Source organism: Diadema setosum, chromosome 2 (assembly GCF_964275005.1).
Source record: "Diadema setosum chromosome 2, eeDiaSeto1, whole genome shotgun sequence".
Lineage (NCBI taxonomy): Eukaryota > Metazoa > Echinodermata > Echinoidea > Diadematoida > Diadematidae > Diadema > Diadema setosum.
The window spans coordinates 14,454,260-14,480,923 of record NC_092686.1 but is presented as its reverse complement, the minus strand read 5'-3'; the positions used below and the strand labels follow the sequence as shown (position 1 = coordinate 14,480,923).

At 39.7% G+C, this 26,664-nt stretch overlaps 1 protein-coding gene across 1 annotated transcript; it reads right to left on the bottom strand.

Moving 5' to 3' along the window:
- Positions 1-314: 314 nt before the first annotated feature.
- LOC140246172 (isoleucine--tRNA ligase, cytoplasmic-like) lies at positions 315-25,887 on the bottom strand. Its single transcript, XM_072325611.1, has 24 exons — positions 25,769-25,887; positions 24,520-24,676; positions 23,461-23,580; positions 22,694-22,828; positions 21,859-21,943; positions 20,967-21,183; positions 19,980-20,040; positions 19,311-19,406; positions 18,521-18,640; positions 17,670-17,860; positions 16,999-17,199; positions 15,968-16,060; positions 14,953-15,057; positions 13,878-14,048; positions 12,704-12,848; positions 11,939-12,059; positions 10,769-10,860; positions 9,754-9,953; positions 8,613-8,799; positions 7,832-8,119; positions 6,959-7,054; positions 5,774-5,950; positions 4,567-4,876; positions 315-3,999 (listed from the first exon to the last, which is right to left on the bottom strand). Exons 1-24 carry the CDS (start codon positions 25,885-25,887, stop codon positions 3,929-3,931), a joined length of 3,558 nt encoding a protein of 1,185 aa, XP_072181712.1. The 3' UTR covers positions 315-3,928.
- Positions 25,888-26,664: the final 777 nt, after the last annotated feature.

Sequence of the window (26,664 nt, the reverse complement as noted above, 5' to 3'; positions counted from 1 at the left end):
TTGCACAAGATACCGCATATAATGAGGAAATTTCACTAGTCCTGGGCAGCTCATCATAACAAGGTTGCCCATGTACTTCTGCTTCAGAGTGAGTTTTCCAGAAAGTCTCTTGCCTTGTATTGTGCATTGCATTCAACGGCAATAGTCAGCATACGGTACCAACCCAGCAAAGTGTGCCATAAGACGACGAAGGAGAAGAACAGCATATTCTTTCATATTCTTGAAGCAAGCAGATAATTCAAATCATATCATATTGACATTCATACAACAGGTCACAACATAACAAACTACTGGTACAACTGACGATAAATCTGTACGAGGCCATTGGCAGTTATGTCGTAACATAACTCCTGTTTATTCGGAAGCAAAATAAAAGCAAACACACCATCTAATACATTCTCAACAAAATATAACGGTTGGAAAAAAAAAATCCACCACCTTCCTGTTACAGCAAAGAAACAAAAATATAATGATAGCAAGATTTCTAGAACTGTAAAACAAATTTGGTACATGTAGTACATAATATATTCATACCAGTATCTAACTTTTGTTGCTGTTATTGTTAACTTTGAAGAGTTATACAAATGTTGACCTTTCGGTTTACACTTTAACAAATATGACTTTTAAGGAAAGTGTACATTCAAATGCAGATGCACACTATTCATGATGAATAGAAAGAAACTCATTTCCTGGGATCACCCAAAGTGTGATAAAATCATACAAAAGCCTGAGACCTCAATTTGCTATACATATTACACAAGCACACATTCCACTGTGTGTCCTCATTTGTGCAAATTCAAAGTGGTAGTGGCAAATGACAAGAACTTCTTGTGCATCCATCTCATAATTTCCATAATTGTCAAAATGTCCACAATGGTCCCTGACATTTTAACTTAATCAGTCGCGAATTACACAGAGTGTAATGCCAATTGCCTCACTACGCACCCCCCCCATGCCCAAAACACGCATCACAGCATATAGACAAACAGACGCAGTCCACTACCTATACCCCACACTCCAATCATAACCCAGGTGAATATTGTATTCCATCCACCCATGGGGGCCCCCTATCAAGCTACTGCTCACTAAATGAAGATTTGGGGGTCTCAGTAAATTGATATACAGTGTGGCTGGCCACCCACAGATGAAGCATATTCAGACTGCACTCCTATCTATGAAATTGAAATTGATGCATGATCCTGGGAATAAAAACTCTGGCAAGCCATAATTATATCATAATTACATCAATTACCCAAGACGCGAATGATCAGCTACTCGTGGTTTGTAAGGCGAAAAATGGAAGGGAAAAGTCATACTCGTCTGCGCTGGTCTAATAAACATATACTTGGATGACCGGGTCAATGTATTACCAGCAAATTATTTTGCCGCATATACATTTGCAGACTGTTAGTCAGCATTTCCGCAAAGGCAGAGCATAGACTGCACTGATATAGAGTAAAATCCCTGTTATATGTTACTTTGTTGTTGTCATGGGAATAACAAGTACAGCACTTATTTTGTGATCATTGTGTGTATAATATGCAGTTAATATGCCACACTGTAGAATCTGACATTGGCAACGAGGTTGATACTCGACTTGTGGTTCTGCAATGCAATTCACAGGGGTTAAAGCAAATCATCTCGTATGGTTGGTCATAACACAATGTAAGGTTCTATCGTCACATGAGATCACTAATGACTTTCTGGGAGGCATTTTGCAGGGAAGAGAGAGTAAAATGAAAGCAAGGCTTTTATCTCCTATTAGAAGATATCACGAGGAAAAAACACTTCATTACCAGTTAGTTTTAGTTTGGTTCACTTTTGAATTCTGACTCCATTCGGTCGACAACACTTCACAGGGAACGTAGCACATTCTTTCTAAAAGTCGATCAGAAACCAAGCTGCCAGTGACACTGAAACAATTCCAAGGTATCATTATTGTCATGTGATATCACTAATGACCTTGTGGTTGAGCTGATGGGAGACATGCTATGAGAGAGGAAAAGAGAGTACAATGCGTGTGAGGCTTTCCTCCCCAAGTAGTGGATGGATCGAGGAGGGCGGTTTCACTTTGGTCTAGTTTCAGTTTGGTTTGCGTCATTTGGATGGGGTACTCTCTCGATATGTTTGACGGTATCCAAGGACACAAAGGCATCATGTTCTTGATCAAAACACAAGGTAACAGAAGCTTTTGCCTTGCACTGAAAGTAGGAAACTCCACTGCAGCAGCAAGAAAGCTCACACCATCGGTCAGCAAGAGAAACCAGTGCTCTCACTGTCGTCATAACACACGGACATTTTAAAGATCGGGGCAGCCCCAACTGACGAATACATGTATATAATCTGCCACTCATCCTATGGAAGTAGACATAGGTTGTACCTCATTTCAGGAAACCACACCCATTTCTTTTTTCTTTCTTTTTTGTACCTTACAATACATGTCAGCAGGCTGCATGTGCACTACCATGACTCTCCTGCTTACTAAAGTGCAGACAATGGGGAAGATGCAGTCATCAAACTTGGCTGCATTAAAAATCAAATCTCATTTTCTGCGAAATATGAGAGAAATTGTGACCAAGGCAACCAGGCCAATCTTCTGGACAGACAAGCCCATGCCACAGAAAGCTGCTACATGCCAGTGTGGCCTGCAGTATGGCATACAGGAGTTAGCAGTGGGTTTATCTTGCTGTAAGACACAAGACATTTACAGTACCAAACTTACTCTACATACAGGCACAAACAACACAAATTTAGAATGCTCAGCATTCACTGATACAGCAGCAATGGTGAAAACAGATGGCACACTTAACGCCTGGAATATGCTTCATTGTTTCTGGCAAAGGTCAACGCATATGATTTTACCGTAAACACGCATATGCACTATAGCACAGTACGTTTCAAGAGTAATACATCTTCCATGGGTTGACATGACTTTAAGTGGGTGCGTGGTGGATTTTTCATTTTCATTTCTCTTTCTCACTGCTAGATGTTAGTGCTCTCTATACCTGTAATTTGATATCAGTACTTACGCCAGCATTGTTGTTATATGAGACTTTCTGTCTACTCCATCTACTTGGATGAGGGTTCTTACGATATTACACTTTGTCATATCAGGGATTTTTTTTTTTTTCATCATCTACATTGAATGTAATCGTAGAAATTTCTTATTCGCTTTCAACAAGGTTTCTCTGGATAGTGCTTACTTCACAATGACACAGACAGAATCTCAAGCCGACACTGCTGCAATAAACCATCTTCATATGCATAATACCTCATTCGCAAAATAATACTGGCTGTATCAAATCTACGCCAAGGAGAAGAGGCATACGTTGTGGATCCAACATGGAATCGTGTTTTTTTCTAACCTGGGTCATTTACCAGCTACCAGTGCCACAATTTGCACACAGAAAGGTTGACTCCACCAACCAATGTCTCCCCAAGAGACTTGCACTGGGCCATACTGTAAAACCAGAAACATTCGCGTCCTGAAACTTTCATGAATTGGAGCCAACAGCCTTCTTTGCGGTATGAAACATTCGTGAATTGCCACTGACATTTAATACATTGTGTAGACAAGAACGTTCGTGTGCATTTTACTTTTGCAAATCTTGGCTCCTCGCAAAATTTGCAAAAGTTTCATGCACGCAAACATTTCTGGTTTTACAGTACATCCCGCCTAGCAAATGCAAATGCTTCATTTCCATGGTTTCCAGGTCGACAAAGAGGAGACAAATCTTGTAGAATTTTTTTGGATGCACAGACACACACTAACACGTATCACATACACCTTACGTTCTGACTTACATTGAGCTATGCACTAGACAGAGACAGACAGAGAGAGGAGAGAGAGAAATCAGAGATGAGAGAAGATTATAGAGATAAAAGAAAAGATTTGCAAATTCTCTACTAAAGATGTCTGCTGCCCTCATCAACTGACGTAGGCATACAGCGTGCTGCCACTCAGCGACATCAGAGACTTCACTGACTTGGCGTTGAGCTCTATGGAAGCAAACGAAGACGAGAAAATATCAGAAATACTGAAACTCTCATTTCACTAGTTAGATTTACAGATAGTATTTGATTTCAGTACTATTTAAGTCAGACTGATAACTTTGCACCTTTTAAAAGGTCTTGTTTTCTTTGTTTTCTTTGTTTTTTTTTGGATAACTGCGAATTTGGAACTGATCATTCCACTTTTTCTGTGTATAGATTGGCAAATGAGTTACGAAGGGCACAAGTAATGTGGTTATCCCATATCCTCTGTAACTGCATTTAAGTAGATACCTACTCAAGAAAAGAAAAAAATGTAATGATAAAGATTACAATGATAGTGTTGAATATCGCAGGAATTTACAATAACCAAGATACCATAGTAATTCACGAGAATTGTTCAGATGAGCATGTAAGATAATTCAAAATAGTTTGAAGCTAAAAATTGTGTGAAGATATATCATTTGAGAAATCTTACTAGTATCTATCCCTCATCGATTCACAAAAATCATTTGTGCCCTAGATTCTTCCATTTACGACTGTCAATAGGAAAAGAACCAGCAGAGGGAAACTCACCGTTGCTTTTATTCCTTGACCGGTAGAGAGCGAGGGCCTTCCCATGAAGGCCGAAAATGACCCTGACGTGGTTGACCAGCTGATCGACGGTCAGCAAGAAATCACCGGGAGGGTTTTCCAGGAGAACGGTCCCGCGCGTGCTCCTGGCGCCGAGGGCGGGCTTCGCGTCGCACAACTCCACATTGATGAACTTGCAGAAGGGGGTGGGGCCGTTGCCCGTGGCGACCACCTTTGCCGACTGCGATGCCGAGGAGGCAGAGGACCCGTGATGACCCCGGACGATGACCAGTTCCAGACTGGGACCCTTGAGCTGAAGATGAGGACAGGAAAGGAGAAAACATACTCCATACTTGAGGGATTTGCAGTTACAGGAAGCTGGATAGATCTAATAACTGTTGAGTAGATACAGGAAGGATGATATACTGTAGAAACTTATTTTCACGAGGGTTTGATTTTTGCAAATTTCACGAGGGTTTGATTTTTGCAAATTTCACGAATCACTGTTGGACCACAAATGTAACAACATGTGAAAATGTTGCCATATGCTAGGGGAATAGCACACTTTCGATAATCTCGGTGTCAAATCAAGAAAACAGCATGTCCCGAAAATGTCCTGGAACTCCTCATTCGCCAAAATATCTGTACGCGAAAATAACAGCTTATATTGTACACAACAAAAAATGGTTTGAAGATGTCTACATAGAGAAACAGAAAGACACACAAAGAGAGTTATAGAAGGATTATAGATAACATACACAGTGATAAGCTTTCAGTAAATCCAAAGATTTACAAAGTCTCTCACTTTTTCTTGTTTCTATATATGTATGTATGTATGTATGTATGCATGTATGTATGTATGTATGTATGTGTGTGTGTATTTACACACATAAGGAATATATGTATATATGCATGTGTGGGTATAAGTATGTACGTGCGTATGTATGTACACGTATGTATGCATGCATGTACATTGTATCTATAAGCTATCTATCAGCTATCTATCTACTTATCTATCCATCTATCTATATCTGTACATACATGTAGATACAATGTAGATGGATAAAAAGAGAACTTTATGTATCATGAAACAAACATGGACAACTAAATGACAATGAATGTAACAAAAGAAGAAAGAGATCACAAACCAATAGTGAAGAAGAAGAAAAAAAATCTATCAAACAGATACCGAGAGAGCAGCCACACTCACCTGAAATGTTTCTCTGATAATCTCCTCGGTGCCATTGGGCGTCGGCAGGGGCAGGAGTGGCTGCTTGATGGTGCTGAAGATGTACTCCTCGTGGGCGGGGATGATCTGTGTGAGGCGGTCGCTGGGCGGGTCCACCTGGTAGAAGATGGTGATCTCGTCTGTCGGAACCAGGTGAGCCTGTAATGAATAAAATTCAAGGATAACTTGTGGTAAACTCTTGCACCCCCCCCCTTTTTTTTTTATCACAGAGTTGAACAAGAAGAGACAGCAGATCAAACCAGTATGTGTGAATATTTGCAAATAAATTATGCAAATACCCAAAGATAAAAGGGTGCATATCAATATCAAATAGGCCTCAAATGCGATTCTATCTAACTTTGTTTTACAATGGACTGGATCCATCACGAGTCCTTAAAAAAGAAAAGAAAAAAACAGCTAATTATTTCTTGAAGTAACATGGTAACAGGTTTGGTAACACCTACAGTAGGGGCCACAGGACCGAGACCACGAGGAGCACCGTTTTGCCTACACTCTAGCGGTCATTCACAGGGACAGTGGCGACTAAGACACCCCGCGCGACCATCTTTTAAGTACCTCATTTGACGAATCTTCGATTCTGATTGGTCGAAATCGTGGGTGTCAGTTTCATAACATGAGGTCAAGAACCTTCGGGGCAATAACATCAACAATGCCCTGAAAAGCTGTCATTTATTATGTATATCATCCTACAGCAGTTGATCACATTACCCTGGGTCTCACACGCTATAAACTTTGCACCTACTTAGTGATCCTATAGCAGGAGAAAACTGCACACACATTGCACCATACACATTACAGCTTTAAAATCCATCTAGTCGAAGAGAACACAGTTCTGTGGTTTGGTTTGGTGTTATTTTGTTTCTTTTAAACCAACATTTTAAAGATTCATTGTTAGTGTTTAATGAGGTAGAGCAAAGCTTCTTTCATTCAAGGTCATTGTTGGTCTTTCATTTTTTTTTTTTGCTGAATTGTTATTGAATCTTTAACTGCTGAAATAATTGTACTTCTTAAATCTGCAAAGCATTTCAGAAAACTGAAGTTCCTGTTTCCTCCTAAATAAGTTAATTTTAGTTTGAATAATGGAAATTTCTGAAGCAAAGTTTTCCCCAAGGACTTGAGGTGATGACAATGGTTCACGCCTGATACCTTTTTCCTCAGTTTCTGGATGCGGTTGACGACCTCGCGAGCCACCCCCTCATCCAACATGGACTGGTCTGGAGTCACATCCAGGAGGACCAGGATCTAGAGATGACCAAATGATAGGAGAGAAAAGAGAATGATAGATCATGCTGTCGTTGTATGTAGAGAAAGGAAATTCCTGATCATTGGAGATGGATCAAGGTTTCATGTCCTGGAGTGAAGTTGGACATGCTATAAGCACTACAGCTATTTAGCATTACTTCTGGAGATTCTTGCATCATAATCATATAACATAAATATTGTCTGGGTTTTTCTTTGTTGAATAATAAATTAAAAGAACAAACAATGAGTGAAATGCACATACGTATAAGTATCCATTTCATCGCATTCATGTGTGAAGGAGATACTGTAAAACAAGGAATTTTTGCATGCATTTTAATTTCGCGAATTTAGCGAGCCAAGATTCTTGAAATTAAAATGCAAAGGCTCTGGTCTACACTATATGTACTGAATGCCAGAGACACTTTACGAAAATCTCATGCTGTGAAAAAGGCTGTCGGCTCCAATTCTCAAAAACTTTATACCGCTAAAATAACATGTTCTACAGTAAAAAGAGATAAATAAAATAATAATATAACTGAAAAAAAAACCCCATACAAGCAGTACTGTTTATGAAAGAGTGTGCCCATTGCATTGCAAGTGATAGCAAACATGTTTTGATACTAGGAGCAAACCAAGTACTCAAACTTAAAATTCCTCAAAACATATGGCTTCTGTATATCAGGTGAGAGGTCACACTAACAGGGACAACCACAAAATGTTCACTTGCTAAAAATGATTCCTCCGAGGGATCAGAGGCTGGATGCTCTAAAACCTCACCTTTCCATCCGAGTGGGCCTGGTACTGAGAAGTTTCCGTAGGCGACTGCCCCATGGTGTAGCTGAGCCGCAGGTCGTCCTTGCCCAGGGTGTAACCTTCGACCTCGATCTCGCCCTTGGCCACGAAGCCTTCCAGCTGGGCGTCGGAGAGCTTCTGGATGGCCGCCGCCACCCTCTTGAAGTCACCCTTCAGTCGCTTGCCCAGGATCATGTGGTCGGGCTCGGCGTGGAGCTCCACACGGTACTTTGCCTTGTCCTGAGAGGTTGTGACCTTTCTCACGTTGAGTTCCTGTGGATGCCATACAATATAATTTAACCTCAAATTTCGGTAAAATGAAACAGAGCAACTTTTGAATGTCAAAAATCTGGCTTGCAATCTCTCACAATAAAAAAGAGTCTCAAAAAGTTAATCACATCAAATAAGCCTTGAAGAAATAACCCCTATAACAGTGTTTAATTCCTATCATTATCACACAAGGAAAAATCATTGGCACGTTTACATAAAAATCCACACTACTGCAATGGCAGACACATTCTCCTGGCTGAATCATGGGATACTTGTTGGTTTAATTGCACAAACCAGGGCCGTATTGCGTAAAAGTTGATATCACACATACGTCACATAATCAAACGTAAGTCTTTGAACTCTCGATTCTGATTGGCTGATACCTCGCTTATGTTTGATTGCATATTCTTATTATGTAACAGGGCCAAGCTTTGTAATATTTGTGCAGCCCCTGTTTAGAGATGGACGAGATCTCCAGGACAAAAGCCACCCTCACCTCAATGATGTACTTCTCCAGGGAGCGGATATCATCCAGGCACTCCTTGCTGGGGTTCACCACCACCACCTCCTTAAGCGGGTACTTGGTCGGGATGGTGTTGCGGTCTCGCAGCACGCGGGCCAGCTCAATGACTGTCTGCATGTTGGCAACGGCACTCTCAATCTTGCCATCGATCAGGTCATCCCTGCAATGAGAAAGCAATATGAAATATATATATGTACGTATATACAAAGATCTAAAATGTAAAAACAGATATCTCCATTTCCATCAATATGAGATATTTGAGATTAAAGTTGGTGCAAAACACAGAAAATAATCATAATATATATGATTCCAATATCTTCAAAAATATTTTTTGCTATGTAACGAGTGTGGTATCAACAAAAAGATTTCACTTTTGTCTATTTGATGACCTTATTTGAATAACTCTTCATATACAACTTATTCCTTACAGAAATCACTCACTTATGTGTACATGAGTGCAATACACAGATTCTCATGAAAAGTTTGTACAGGTATACGTCTCAAGCCAAGAGAAACCAGTTATGAGAAATAATGCTGGGTTTAAGGTACTATATGATGTGATGATCTATACCTTTTGCTGTTGTTTTTTGGGTGGGAGTATTTTCAACAAGAATCTAGTGTCATATATTGAAATATGAGATGTAGAAATGGACTGCAAATAAGTTTTGTTGGTCACTTAAACAAACTCGGAGCAATGCTTTCTACAACAGGAAACTGCCTCAATACTGAAAAAAGCTACACTCGCCCATTGTCACTGCGACACACTTTGACATGAGGCTAGATGATGAGATAAGTAAGCATATCAATGTCAGCTAACACATTTAACCAAGAAGCCTAATTTTTGTGGTTTGGCACTGTGTCTAATTCATTATAAATATTCTTTGTATTCATTCATATGGTAGAGTAAAATAATCTTTCATTTTTCATTTGAGCAATCCATTGTTTATATAGAATAGTTTACTTCAGGTTGCAGAATTTTCAAAAGTGTCTCACATCAGCAGCACATTTCACCAATGCAAGTTTGATGGTCATAAGATAATCTCTGCATGTCTCCCCCCCCCCCCCCCCTCCCCAGGAGTTGATGGGCTGAGATTGAGGTCATCTTTGGTCAAACCTTGGCTTGGGCTGCATCAGGTAGTGCACACTCCTTGTGTCCTGCCCGTCGGCCAAGTCAGAGTCCACCAAATGCCGCAGGTTCTGGTACATGTGCTCTGTCAGGAACGGCGTGAAGGGCGCCATCACTCGCACCATGCAGTAGAGGACACTGAAGAGCGCCTGGAGGGCGTCCTGACAGTCCTTGGCTCCACCCTCGCCCTGCGGAGGACAAATTTGACGAGTCAAGCCTTGTTTCCTCTTGCACTGCTATCAAGGGGTATCTCACTGAAGGGTGAGCGGTGATTGTTTGCGAAAATAGCAAATTTTAGTGAATTTAACTTTCATCGGGGTTAGCAAACAGTTGCAATCAAAGTTTGTAAACAAATCTCTTTGCAACAAGAAAAACTGTTTGCAAATTTAACGGCAACTGCTCACCAACTTGATTGCAACTGATTGTGAACTCTGATGAAACCTAAAATTTGCTACATCCACAAACATTTGCTGCTCAGTGAGATGCCCCCTTTAAGAAGTGGAGCAAGTTCTGCAAAAACACAAACTGTAAGAGTGGGAATTTTCATGCGAGTATTTAATTTTTTGGTGTGCTTGGCTGGTGTGACAGATTCCATGATTGGTTACAAAAATTGAGCAAGCACTTCAAACAGCTCACCACTGCCACGGCGGCCAAAGGTTTTGGAAGCACATACTATGGTAAATGTTAAATGGTCTGCATAACGACATCAAACTCACTAATTCTACAGGTCAAGTCAACGTGAAGACAACTACAAAATACTTAGCAGTCATACTCGTACAATATACTTACCTTGAAATCAACGATATGAAATTATATCGCATGGAACAAGCAAAAAAAAATTCACTTTTATTTTCACGCTGGTTTTCTGTTAGGCAAAATAGACATTAATTTCCACCCAGTGAAGATTTTCCCTTTAACAGTACCACAATAAACACTTCCTGAAATTTGTTTGTCATTTTTTTTTTATTCACCATGATGACTGATGCATTCTGGAATATCTCACCTTGAGTCTCTTCCTGTTCGAGCGCACATACCAGTTGGTCAGCATGTCCACAAACTTCACGAGTCGCGGTGCCACAGTGTAGAGGCGATAGGCTGAGCATGGCAGAAGGCAGCAAGAGGCAAGTTTAATATCATTCCATACAGTAATTGGAGGTCACAGAAATCATGTAGAGTAGCAATACTCATTTATAAATCATTTAGAGTAGCAATGAACATGTAACATCTAAAAAATAAAAGAAAGAGAGCATATTAAATTCACAGTTGCTACAAAAAGGCAGCAAAGGGCACCATCTCAGCAAGATGTATAACTAACACTTTAAAGGGATCATATAGTTTTGGTTGAGACCTAATTTCAGGTTGCTTACATTTTTCGGTGAGATAATGAGAAACCTCTTGTGAAATATGAAAGGAAAGAAGCATGTAATTCCATGAGGTGGTTTTGAAATGGTTGAGATATCCAAAACAGAGTGATTCTAATAAAATGTGGGACCCACCCTTTATTACGAGAGATTTGTTTTACTTTGTTTTTGGATGTTTCAGTCATTCCAAACCTGATTTTCATCAAATAAACTTTGAATTCCTCTTAAAATGGTATGCTCTGTACTATTTCGTAAGTGTTTTCTTGGTACACTTTTTTTGTATCTTGCAAAAAGTTAAAAGCCCAATTGTCATCTCCACCAACACTGTACCATCCCTTTAAGATCTGTCTGCTCACAGGACTTACAGATTCACAATTATAAAGCCTAGCACATGGCAAATGTTAAGCATTCTTTAAGCATATCACATTACAGACAGAAATGCCTCATGTGTATTACTACATTCACCAGCTAGTAAGAAGACTACTATAATAAAACGTCATTTGCCTTGAAAGTACTGCAAACTTGAAGCAACCTAAAAATCATCTCATGTTGTAAAGCAACATAGCACTTTGTTCTAGAACACATTCTTCTTGCAATAAATAGAACTGGTACATGAGAGGGGAAAAGAATATTTATTGGCTACTGGGTGGAAGCTATGTAAGTCTAGCGGATATGAAGCCTGTCTAGCACTCAGGAGGTCATGGGTTCAAGTCCCATCCAAGAAATGTTTTAATCTTACGTCATTCACGAGGGTGAATCTCCACTATATCACGATGAGACATGAACTCAAAGAGAGCTCAATGAGAACTCACCAGCCATCTCTTTCTGGACATACTTGGTGAGGGACTGGGTGAAGGAAAGGATCCAGCGGTCCATGATGTTATCTGATGGCTTGAACGTTTTCTCGTTGTGTTGGAAGGACACCTTTTCTTCCTGAAACACCCACAAATGAAAAAACAGTAGAGTACTTGGTAGTAATGTGATATCATGATTTCACAATTTGATTTTTTTCTCTGCTATAAAGAATTCTTGCTAGAGATTTAGAGTTTGAGTATCCCTTTTGCAACCCTGAATATTAGATTAATTTTCTTAAGTTGGTATAATGCAGAGGTAGGCAATTCAGGCCTTTTCTCAGAATGATAAAATTGAAAACTTTTTCAAGATTGAGGTAGAAAAAATACTATAGTTTCCAGTGAAATTGTTTGAGCCCCCTCAAAAAAAAAAAAAAAAAAAAAGGGAAAAAAATTCCAAATGTTATTTTCAGTATAAAGGGGGAGTGTATTAGACATGGGGTTAGTTTTTCATTTCTTTGTTAACAGCTCTGAGGTATGTTACTGTAAGATTTCACAAATGATCTTAGGAGGAATTATTCTTCCAACTTGCAAAATACTGTAATATTTGCAAAAGTGATATAAGACCTATAATGCCCAATTCCCTACTAACTATCCCATTCCCCTTCCACACACAACTTTAAGAATAAATGCCCTCTCTAAGCAAACTCTAGAAACCGTATACAAACAAATGGTACTGCTTCAAAGCCCTTAGAGAAAGGTGTCCCTGTCTATGTCACTCCTCACCCTCTGTAGTCTGTCCACATTCTGCATGAGGAAGCGGTAGGCGTTGAACCATGGTAGGAAGATGTCTTTGAGCACGTCACGCACCCCATTCTCTTGGAAGCGAAGACTCTCTGCCCTCACCACGGGGGAGTTGACCAGGTACAACCTGCATTTGTCAACAACAAATCAAAACGGGATATTTCAATACCTGAAGTGAGGTTCAGTCATTGGTGCATGGACAGACTCCAAGGGTGAAACTCTACAACCATGAAGACCTATTACAGATTTCTACTATTTACTTGATGTGAACTGTGTCTTGGTGCTTGTAGTACTTCACTGCACATTAATACCCTAGTATAACTGGAATCAACTTTATACCATCAGTACACTAACTTGACTACCTGGGTAGCATTCCTGCTGCCAATTCTTTGGCCAAAAACTGGTACATCCAGATACAATAACAATCATCTTCCTCCCTGTAACCTTTTTCTACCCCCGAGTGGTGAGAGGCATGCTCAACAATAAAAGTGCCATGACAGGCCTCAAACTGTAAACCCTTGCACTGTAAAAGCAGTGTACAATCCTTGTGTCCACACTGCCCCCACAATATGAGTTTGGCTCCCAAAATTAGTCATTTCAGATTGACTTGCACTGAATTGAATAGGATTAGATCGGATTGGATTGGATTGGATTGGATTGGATTGGATTGGATTGGATTGGACTGGATTGGATTGGATTGGATTGGATTGGATTGGACTGGACTGGACTGGATTGGATTGGATTGGACTGGACTGGACTGGACTGGACTGGACTGGACTGGACTGGACTGGACTGGACTGGACTGGATTGGATTGGATTGGATTGGATTGGATTGGATTGGATTGGATTGGACTGGACTGGACTGGACTGGACTGGATTGGATTGGATTGGATTGGATTGGACTGGACTGGACTGGATTGGATTGGACTGGACTGGACTGGACTGGACTGGATTGGATTGGATTGGATTGGATTGGATTGGACTGGACTGGACTGGATTGGATTGGATTGGATTGGATTGGACTGGACTGGATTGGATTGGATTGGATTACATTTTGGGTTGGTTTTTTTTTCTCTCTCTCAGTAAATCTGAGACGAGAAAAGAAAATATCACACACTACAAAAACTACAAAACGCCTTTCACTGGCTCTCCTCACCTGAGGGCATCCGCACCATAAGCATTGACAACATTCATGGGATCCGGGTAGTTCTTCTTGCGCTTGCTCATCTTGGTCCCATCCGAGGCCAGGACCAGCCCGTTGACGATGAGATTCTGGAATGGTGGCTTGTCAAAGAGAGCCGTGGACAGCACAATCAGGGTGTAGAACCTGCAGCAAAAGGAAACAGATAAATGAATAAAACAAATGAGTTGGATGGTAAAAGGAAATGGAAATGTTCAACAAACATACATGTTGTTTCTTCTGACAACTACTGGGCATTACTACTGTTCACAGTCAGGGAGGAGCTACGGCCTTCTGCTTCTCAACATTCATTCTATTGTTACAGCACATCACTCTTAACCACTCCTTTCGTCAATCTCTGTAGTTCATAAACCTCACAAAAATAAGATAGCCAACACTGATCAAATTTCATTGCAATTCTAATTTTTCTCCTGACTAGAGGACACACTGGTGTAATGTAATCTCATGTTTAAAGGCAGTTTTCTTTCAAATACTTTGTTTTTGGGTTGTTTTTTTTTTTTGCCTGAACAACCTTAAAGATATAATGTACAAATGTAATCTGACATATGTACAGTTTGTGGGATTCATCCTCAACATGGCTCCCATGTGTGCCTTTCACAACCACTGGGACCCTAATTTAGTCAACAGTGACAATTAATTATTTCATGTATACCTTGCCAATAAGAAAACAAATACAATGACAGGGAAATGATCACTAAAAAAGAAAAAAGAAAAAAGAAAGAAAGAAAGAAACAAACAAACCCTGACCTTATAATCTACAATCATAAAGATATAGCCAGCACTCTTTACTCGCTTGTGGCCCATCTATCATACAGAGGTGCAACCATCCAAAAAAACGATATCATTCATGCCAGAATGGCTGACTACTGTATGTTTTGAACAAATTTGCAGGCAAATGCATCTTCTCATTATGCCAGAATGAGGTTGTTCAATTTAGGAATAGTTCTTGATAGCTCCAATGTGCTATGCCACAATGCTTACACAATGGGGCAAAGGAAGATATACCAGATATACCAGATGTGTATCTTACCATCCCCTAGTCTGGTCAATACCCTCAGCGATGAAGTTGGCGGGAAAGCTGTCCTCAAACTCCTTCTTGTTCTCAAAAGGGTAGTGCACCTGGGCATACGGCATGCTGTGGGGAGGAGAGAAGAGCATTCATCTGGTGTTGGTTGGTTGGTTGGTTGGTTGGTTTATTCACAAAATGCATATACATACATTATTCACAAATATGCACATAGTTTGTACATGAAACATATTACACATTTTGTCTGGATCATCATAAGCTATGAAAAGCTTGACTGGGACGTCCAGTATGGATAACGTACACATATTATGTACATAAACATCATTCAAAAAAATGTATTATGCGCGTTCAATTCGTTCATAGATAGGAAGATGAGAGAAGGAGAGAAAAAGAAGGAAAAGTGAGAGGAAGAGATAAGGAGAGGGATAATCTACATCATGGTAGTTAAAGGTATGCAAGATTGACAATTCTGGTAACAACTAATATAGAAAGACTCGCTGCTATTATGTACGTAGTGTACATATGACAAAATAAACCTGTGAACCTGTGTTACCCGCAACTTTCAATTTTGATCTGATTATGATCTCTGATTGATCTGTAACACCTTTTGATATCTGCATCATGCCAATAAAATTAACATTTGCCACAGAGATAAGAAAATAAACAAATAAAATACAAAAAAGGGGGATGGGTTCAATGACATATCACTTATAACTGGTCCTCTACAGAGGAAATGCACTGAAGTATTGTGAATAACCAAATAGTTGACTTGTGATGCACACGCCATCAACTCATCCGATTTTCATTACAGATTGTGACCAATATCCCTGTCTCATATACACAGGTGAAATTTCAAACTTGCTTGAAGTTTCTCATTTTTGGTTGATTTTTGTTAACACTATCATTATTCTGTTTGTTGGATTTCACTTTTTCTATTTCATCTAAATTGAACACGGAGTGGTATTTTTCCTTAAAGTCAATCAATGTACTCATGGTAAGCATTCGCAACTTTTCTTACCTTCCGCTCTCAAACCAGCAGTCAAAGACCTCTGAGATTCTACGGAGGGGAGGCTTGCCGGGTCTCTTGGATGGGATGGTCAGCTTGTCAACACTGGGTGGATGAGAGAGAGGCAGAGAAAATTTGGTCATTCCTTAGGTGCACACGTAACTACTCCAATGTAAGAGTCTAAATCATCAAACTCTTTTTGTAACCATCATGGCATTGAAATCAAATATTACAAGGAATCCTTAAAATGCCATTTTTTTACAAAAAGTATCCATTCCTTTCACTTGGCACTGAAATATTAAAGGGTAATATCATTCTCCCTGCTTTCTGAAGAGGTATGTCAACTGCTCTCTCATTATACCAGGAAAACTAGATTTTGCAGAATTCTTTTGAACACTTTTTTCTATTGTTCTGTACAGTGGCATAACAGAATGTTGTACAAGTGTAGTCTTCTCATCCAGCAAGACTGGCACCAAACCTTTAAAACAAAATTATAACAGATTGTAAGATTTTCCTTTAACTTCTCTGATGTGTTCTACTAATGATATTGTTTCATCCACTCAATCCGCATGAATATTTGGGGAAACTTCCCCTTTTAAAGGGATGGCATAGGTTTGGTCCAGATGGAGATTCAGACCTTTTGCAAGATAAATAGAAACCATTTCTGAAATACGAAAGATCATATAATTCTAAAGTGTATTCAAAGTTTATTCGATGAAAATCGGTTCTAAAATGGCTGAGATATCAAAAAACAAAGTAAAACAAAGTGATTGTAGTAAAATGGTGGGTCCCACCTTTTATTAGGATCTCTTTGTTTCTGGATATCTCAGCCATTTCAAAACCAATTTTTGTCAAATAAACTTTGAATTGCTCTAAGCATTGTACGCTTGTTCATATTTCATGAGAGGTTTCTCATTATCTCATACACAAAAAAAAGTTGGAAACATCTCAACCAAAACTATACCATCCCTTTAAGGCAATTGCTATGGAACATAGCATGAATAGAATTTGACTATCATTTGTCTTTTGATCTAGATCCTCACCTTTCCCTGTGGAGGTCAGTGACCTCTGTCCCTGACAGCTCCTTCAGCTCCTGGATGGAGCCCACACAGACAATCTCCTGGAGGTCCTCACTCACCCAGAGGGGGATCGGGGTGCCCCAGTAGCGGTTCCTGGACACCGCCCAGTCATGAGCGTCACGCAGCCAGTTGGCAAAGCGCTTCTCTTTCACAAACTCTGGAACCCTTTATTTGACGCAGGAAATTTGCAGAGAATCACAAACAATCTTTCAGAAGAGCAATAATGATAAGGGTGTTAAATGAGGAAAGGGTGCTAGCAAGCACTCACTTAGAAGGCATCAAGAAAAAAGGTAACGAAATAGAAGACACAACTGTGCAAATTAAAGAAATATCTGTACACATAAAGGCTATTTTCACCCTGCTCTGGCTAAAATAACACCTAAACATTTTGTCACAATCTAAACCATTACATCTCCCCTTTTGACTGTTAACCTGATCATTCATTTAATCTAAATCATCTGACAAGCCGTAACTATTCATGAATAGAAAGACACTAATTTTTCGTTATCACAAAAGGATTACCAAGAAGAGTATATCTCGAAGAAAATACAATCTATGTAATAAACTTATGAGGGATCCACATAATTTCAATGAAATGGGCAGTTGATAGATGGAGTTGAGATGCATGTACTCACCAGTAGGTCATCTGATTGTTGGCCAGCAGGCGCTCAACCATTGGCTCCACGCGGACGAACCAGCTTGGCACGGCCTTGTAGATGAGGGGCGTGTCGGAGCGCCAGCAGAAGGGGTAGCTGTGCTTACAGGTGCTGCTATCTACCAGCCGCCCCATACTCTTCAGCTTCTTGATGATGTTCTTGTCCGCATCCTATGGAGAGAGAACATTTCAGGAGGAAGGGTTGGAAAAGGACAATGGCTGGTGGTGGTAATTTCATTGATAGCCTTGAAGGGAGGGGGGGGGGGGGTCATTTGAATCCCCTTTATAACAGATACTCAGGATGCAAAGTCATGGCTGATACTTATAAACTCCTTCTACATGTCATGGGTAGCTGGCGATTTGCTTACTACAATCTACCTGAGAAACTTTGTTTCTTTTACCTCCTTAGTTTCTTGATGTTCTTGTCTAAGCTCTGCGAAGGAGCACAGGGGGGAAGAGATGGTTTTTTAAAAGAAAGGAGTAGCATTAATGATTTCAGTAAATATCCTCGGATGATCGTAAGACACAGGACCCTTTGAATAAGACACCGACAGCTGATACTGTGAACTCCCGAAATGTCCTTAACTGGTGCTTTGTTAGCTTTGTTTGAATATTTTTATCTTCATTAATCTAATGACAAGTGCTAATGCCAGTTGCAATCTCATGGACAGCTCTTCAATAGATAACTGTGGTAATTTATCATTAAATATACATTTCCAATGAATTTACAAGGTCTGTTTTATACTGTAGCTCATTACAAAAATACACAACACCATTAAATTGCAGGAAAAAAAAGGAACCATTGCTTTCACATCTGATGTGCAAACTTACCTTCACATACTGGCCAGCAAAGTCTGTGACCTCACTAGTGAAACGTCCACTTGCGTCCACCGGACACACCACCATCTCCTTGGTGATGACTCCATTCTCCAGGCACACCCGATAATCATCCTGTGTGGTTAATGCACAGGTAAAAACTTTAAAAAAGCGAGAAACCATGATGCACTGATTTGTAGAGTGCATTTTGTCATCAGAACATTCCCTTACATTTCCTGATGTCATCAACAACAAAAAAAAAAAAAAAGATCTTGCACAGAACATAAAAAGCAAACTATTGCATGAGACAAGTCAATGACATGATGAAATAGAATTCACTTTGTGGCTTCAAAATCAACTTGTTTCCTTTGCAAAGGCCATCAATTTCATGAGTGCGCTATGAGACTATGAATCAGCTTTGTGTTTTACTGGTTTTTTTCTACAACTTTTATATTTCTTCTTGAAAAATATCTTCATATTCACAAAATCTCTATCAAAATATAACATCATTTATTTAAGGACTCACTCATCACTCTTGCAAGTCAATGATATGAATAATTAAATTGGATGAACTGGTTCTGTTGATGTGATTCATGTTGCTAAATCAGGAAACACTGTAAAAGCTTGGAGAGACTTCATGACAGTTGTTGAGGAACTACAACACACACACACACACTCGATTAAAACAACACGCTGAAGGACCCTGGAATCTATCCAAACTTCAAATATTGGTTCAAAAGCACTTGTCCCGTAGACTTGCCTTGAATTTTCATCAGACTTGGATTTCAAATTTTGTGACTCGTACCTGACCAAAGAAGGCAGCCTGATGGACGACCCCAGTACCACTGTCGTCTGTCACATAGCCATCAGTCGTCACTTTGAAGGCACCCGTCTCTTTCAGCTGTTGGAACCAAATCAAAGCAGAATGATTAAAACTTACCAAATGGTATGCTGTCACGATCTCAACAAGTGACGTGCAAACATGTCATTGGTTTGGTGTCGGCTGTTTGAAACAGATTTCTAATGTAACATCAGATGCGAGATGTGTAATGTCTACTTGTGTAACTCAAACTGATATACAAAGAAATATATACACACAACATAAAAAATGGATAAGATTGATACTTAATACAGTGTAAATGATACAAAAGCATTAATCAGTAATACATAAAACATGCCCAAAACAATTTGCATGGTAAACAGACTTGAAACAAATGCAACAAGCGCAAGGCTATTCTGCATCTAAAGCAATGCACAGCTGTACTGACCTGGTATTACATTATGCTTTGATGGTATATTCTTCAAGGCCATGGTTTTTCATTATCCCTCTTTTTAAATATTCTTTTCCTTTTATCCTGAAGAACTATCCATCTCCATCTTAGCATGTACCTTTCCTTCTTTTGTTTTGATACCATAGCTGAGGCTCACATTGTTTTGTGGCTTTTTTTTTTTCTCTCTCTCTTTATAGTCTCACCTTGGCAAAGTATGGGAAGAGTGGTTTATACTTCTTCCCTTTCAGTGTTGCACCTTTGAATCTGTGGAGAAAAACAAGACAAGCAATTTTGACTTTTCTATATTACAGCACACAAACACAAATGCACACTCACACAAAAGAAAATCAATATGAAGTATCAGAGTTGTGATATGAGGGGTTCTTGTCTTTTATTTTCTTAGACAGAATTTTGCAACTGCGACAAACTGATCACAGATGACACAACCACAATGGGAGATCAGATCAGTTCACAATCTGTGAAACAAAATTTGGGAGAAGGCCAAGGGCATGGTCATGAAAATTCAGATTTACCGGAAGACAAGGCAATCTGCTTAAAAGAGTAACTAAAGAATACTAATAGCAAACACACACACACACACACACACACACACACACACACACACACACACACACACACACAGAATGCATTTCCATCCAAATCAAGTTCTTTCCTGAGTGACAGTCTCTCTAATTAAAAAAAAAAATGCATTAGTCTAAAGTGGAAATTTTCATGGTGGAATTTTTGCATATCGCACAACCAGAATCTAGCGTGAAAGTAAAAGCAGGCCAATATTTTTGCATGCCATATGTTCCAGTGATTAAAGTCCTGATTCAGTGGAATTAAAAACACGCGACATTCACGTTACCTGGCCGAGCGAGAACAATATCCACTTTTACAGTACATCTACCCTTGAAGATGATGACTTGTTCTCTCAGATGGTATGAACACTCATAAGGATTACAAGCAACCAAACTGGAAATGCCAAGAAGGCGACTGATACGCCTCCGCTATATCACATTATTCTCTCAACAGGTCTACAGTACATCCTGACAGAGTGAAATCACAGTTTCACATGATAAGAAAGAAATTAAAATGGCATGTTTGAAAGTTTGATGCCCCCCCCCCCCAAAAAAAAAAAAAAAGTGTTGAGTGGTTTATATCCTTGCACCAAGTTTCACAAAACTCACTTGGCAAGGACCTTGTACTCTTCGTTCTTCTTGAACAGCGCCCCCAGCCTGGCCTCCAGCATGATGTAAACCTTCCCATCCTTCTTGTGCTCGATCTTGACATAGTCCATGTCCGGGTTGACGCACAGCGCCAGGTTGCTGGGCAGTGTCCAAGGAGTGGTCGTCCAGGCGATCATACTCACGTTTGGTTCATCGTCCAGGGGGAAGTTGATGATGACTGATATGGGACAGCAAAGAAGAACAAGATGATGAAAATATTTTCAAGTCTTTGTTCTCTTTCTAAGTACAAATTGTTACAAATGAAATGCTGATTAATCTAAGGTACATCTCAGTTAAAATTGCTATGACGAACCAAATACTAATTACTTAATTAGGACATATCTCAGTACAATCTTTGGACAAATGCTAATTAATCTATTGAGATATATCTCAAGGACTGCAGTTATGTAATTCCCCTGTCAAGTTCATCTACTTTTCCTCGATACGACCTCCTCAATACTTTGGGTTCTTTTATTTTGCTATATACTTCATATCACTACCCATTTATGACTTAGAAATGATGACAATGATTTAACAAGTCAATGCAGTCACATCCTACGGCAGGAAAAGAATCACACTTAATCTTATGTAACATGGCATACCTATATCCTACAGTTATAAATCAATGTCATGTCCTAAAACTATGCAGTACATGATCCATGAATGTGTGGCGATGGGCAATTGACAGAAGCATGACTGGACCAAATTGTCAGTTTGCAACTGTCTGAATATCGTCTTCTTTATGACCAATTCTTCATCCCCTATTACGTGAGTGTTTCTGAATGAGTCTGTTGAGATGCCATCCTCTGTTGCTAGGAAACGCCCTGAGATGTCTTCTCCCGGTCCAACCTACCTGCAGGATCAACCACATCCTTGTAGTTCTGGCCAGACTCAAAGTTTGAGAGTGGGGTGTTGCACGCTGTGGAATAGGGCATCACCTTGTGAGGGTGAAAAATATCAAAAGTTAATGGTTATAAAATACTACATACATGGTTTACCTCACTGTTCTTGTATGTTACATTTTCATAACTTTATTTGCGAGCTGACTGATATCAATTAAATAATGACATTGCACAAATAAAACAGTGCCTCTTGTACACATCAGTATTGTTCTCAAAGGTGAGAAATCATGAACATTCTCCAAAAAAAAAGAAAAGAGAACACCGATTTCTCATTGCATCACTGTGGTTCATGATCACCAATTTTAATTAGTCACTTTGCAAAATTTTCTCACAAGTCACAATTTGTGAAACATGTGGCATATAAAGCATTAGTCCCACACATACAGACATAAAGCCATTCTCACAACCCTAATACTAAAAGATTTGGCACAGATTGGAGTGTAGTCACAAACGAGTTAAACATGAGAATAAAAGGTACTGTACCCTACAAGAGGTTGTTGGAGGTTAATCACTGCACATATCAACATGTTATCTGATACTGTAACGATGGAAGTGTCCATCCCAATCAATGCATTACATAAGACTGCGAAGGCAATGCATCACATTTTCATGGACCCATATTTTGAATTCTGTGTCACTTTGGAGAGAAAAGACAGCATTTCTCAGCCAAAATCACTCATAAACTGGAAAATGAACAATCAGACTATATACTAACATTAAAGAGAAGAAGAGATTTGTCTAACAATCCAATGGATCTAAAGGCAGGAAAGGTGTGTAGTGTATTACCTTGAATCCCCTGTAGACCAGCCCCTTGTCGTAGAGTTGCTTGAAAACCCACCACACACTCTCCATGAACCACGGGTACATTGTCTTGTAGTCCTTCTTGAAATCGATCCATCGGCCCAGGCGAGTGATGATGTCCTGCCGGCATCACAGACAAGGGATCATTCATTTATTGGAGTTTGGGGTCAAGGGTCAAGGGTAATGTTTCACGTAACTTCGACAGTTAATTTCACTTGTCATTCCATATGCAATGCATATTACATTGATTATAATTGTCAATATGTCAAAAGAAGAACGTATGATGCACACTTTTGGGTAAGATTGGTATGATGATCACATACAGAGATAGAGGGAGAGATTATGAATGCTTTCATTGTGTGTGTGTGTGTGTTCATGTTTATGTGTGCACTTAATGTATAAAGAATTTGGAAAAATATATCTCCCTCCTTTATACATACTTTTCTCTGATAGCGAATATACATATCTTTTCCTGTTTTACTTTTACCTTCTCTTCTTGTAAACAGAAGAAATCTTTGGGGGACAACACTGTCTTTGTTATAAAAGCTGTAAAGCACAACAACAGGTCTGCTTTTGCCAGTGTGTAAGTTGGATCTTGTGGAATGTCTAGTTTCTCTCTTGCATGATGAATAAATATCAACTGTTTTATCGCATGTAAATCATAATTAATGCCGGATGCTGTTCATACGACAAGATCAACTCATGAAGATTCCAATGTCATATGGACAGCACAGCGTCGAACAAGAGCTCACCTCCCATTCGCCAGCATATCTGGAGATGATCTTGCGGCACTCGTTGTTGTACGCCTCAATGCCCATCTTCTGGACATCCTCTGGGCCAGTGATGCCCAGCTTCTTGTCAATCTCATACTCCTGAGATGGTGAGAAAAGCAGACAGGAGAATGAGTATGTGGGATTACTGGAATGGCTTATCTTACTGATGCATTGGGCTTTTCATTCCAATACACATGGGACTGTCTGCTTCACGGCCTTAGAGTTAAGCACAGACCTATTTGAATGGACCTCCTGCAGCGTATCAGACTGAATTGAATAGACAGTCCTTTGAAGCATGCAGCTAAAAAAAGTCAAGCATCCTTGCACATTATTAGACACAGGCATACAAGACTTGCATTGTATTGAATTGCCGTGTTTGCATGAATTCTGTCTGCCAGCAAGATATGCACCGCTGGGGGGATTGCTTATCCCATTTCAAATCTACAACAGACACTCACATTTGTGAGTCACTCATACCAACCTATTCACACTCATAACACAACCCAGTGGTTCTCGATTCCCTGTTAAAACCCTATTAGACCCCAATTACTGTAGACAAGCTGTACTTCAGTGCTTGTTTAACAACTTCTGCCCTCACAATGAGCTCTTTAATCTTCTGAAATTTATAGGAGAGAAATGGAATGCTTGTGGATGTGACTATTTCTCTGATGTGACTATTTCTCTGATGCAACTACCCAGAAAACTACAGCACACACACACACACAAAAAAAAAAAAAACCCACTCACATACACACACACACACATGCACACATACTCAAATAGAAGAAACATCTCCAATGTATACTCATTTTGAATGTCAGCATTTAACACTTTGCCACCAGTGGTTGGCCTCTACTTGGCTTCTGCTTTGGATTTTTCAAGGATGACCCAAAGAACTTTATCATAACAAAATAATACGTAAAGACAACAACAAAAATAACTGGGCTATTTGACTTCAGCCACATAAAGAGAGAGAAAAAAAAATCAAACAAACTAACAAACAAACAAACAAGCAAACAACTGAGTAGAAAAACTTGCCACTGGCAGGCCGTGTGTATCCCAGCCAAACCGCCTCTCGACATGGAAGCCGCTCTGGTGGGCATACCGCGTCACAATGTCCTTGATGGTGCCAGCCAAGATGTGGCCGTAGTGAGGAAGACCCGTGGCAAACGGAGGGCCATCGTAGAAGGCATACCTGGGAGGTTGGGAATACAATACGACAATGGCTTGCTGTGCTTGTAGAAGTGTGACATATTGGTGAAATGCAAACTGCTCTCTCTACTCATTAAAGCCCTGTTTTAATAAAGCCTTTTAAACCACAGTAACGACAACAAAGCCCAGGCAATCTTTTTTTTTTTTTTACCCTGCCTGATAAAACGATTTGCATGAAACGTTGCTAGGACGTTGTTGCAGTAACTTTAGCCAAAATCTACTCTAGCCAGCAAAGGCAATTATCCGCACACTACCCCAACAACCCTTCTGTCAAAACGCTCTTGTGGTAGCATTCTTTTGATACACTCACCACGCATGCGCAATGGTCCAAACAGAATAGCACATCGCTTGCAGATCATGTGCATGGATTGTAACAACACCCCTTTTGTGCATGGACGGGTAGGTTTTATGGAAACCTACCCAGAGGTTGTTTTTGATGTGTGTCTGTTAAAAAGATACCCCTCACTCTCTCTTGCAAATATACTGAATACGCCAAATATTTCGTGAGGTTTTTATTTTCGCGAATTTCGCGAGTCGGGTGCTATTCGCGAAATTCAAGACACGCGAAAATATTGACTCTGATCGCATGTACATTCCCCGTTCAGTACAGGACTACATGATCGCGAATTTAACCACTCGCGAAACCGTCGGGAATTCCCTATTCGCGAAAATTTAGACTCACGAAACGTATGGCGTATACAGTATTGCGCGAGGCATGGCATTTTCTTCTCCACATGTCCCGACATTGTCAGGGTAAGGTCTATTACAGCAGGGCTTAAATCCTGAGTAACTATGCTGAGAAAATTATCATCTTGTTGAGAAAGTTAAATAGACCCTGCTGAGTTTTAATGCCTATCTCACATTGGAAACAGCTTAGCTGGAACTGGTTAAATTCATTAAGTCTGCAAAAATTTGAAAAATCCACTTTGAAACTGAAACAAGAACTCAAAAGTGAAATCAACATTTACATATATATCTATAGAGATTTTTTTTTCTTTCTCTACTCTATCAATAACACTAGAAAATACATAGTTTGGCAGAATATGTGAATGAGCAGTATGTATACACAGCTCACCTAGGTTTGCCCTTGGATTGTCTGAGGCAAGACTGGAAGGCATCCAGCTCCTTCCATAGTTGGATGATCTTTTCCTCCTCAGCAGGGAAGTTCATGTGATCAGGCACCGGCTGAACCATGGTACCAGTCGGGGTTCGTCTGGAACAGAGGAGTATACAATCAATAATAAACGAGCTTGGGTTGCCATGCCAATATAAAAAAAAATAAAAATAAAGGGGGGGGGGGGGAGGGGTCCAAAGAGCAAAGAGGGTTCCACAGAAATACTTGTACGGTACTTTACATGTACAATACATACAAGTTGTACAGGCATGTTAATGGGGACTATGCCTCCCAAAACAGCGAATTTTTTTATATTCTGCTGTTAATATTTTATAGAAAAATGATTTATGATGATGCTGAAGACTTTGATGATTTTTTTTTTCAAGTCTCCTGCAGAATCAGGGGTCTTGGAAGCTTTGAGCAAGCACACCTCTGGAGGCTAATAAAGGAGCCTATTGCAAACCCCATCTCACTTTGTGTGGCTCTTGTGTACCAATTTACAAGGCAAAGCTGCATGTGTCAATACATTATTTTATGTGCCATTGTGAGTCAATTGGATACAGATCTGTATTTGATTGCTGGTATTCATTATTCAATCATTTTGAGCAAACAATGCTTATCCTCTTATTTTACGATAGTTTGCTCTTCCTTGTACAAGATGTTGTAAATAAAGGTTTAGTTGCATTGGTATTTACACAATCTTTCCAAATCTTTCTCTAGACATGATTATCTAAAGAGCTACTGTCATACTGACACAAATGTGGTAGACTCTAGTCAAGAATAGATACCATTTACTATGTGTTAAGAGATAACCATCACTATCTCGCAACTTGTATAACATTTTAGGAGGAATCTTA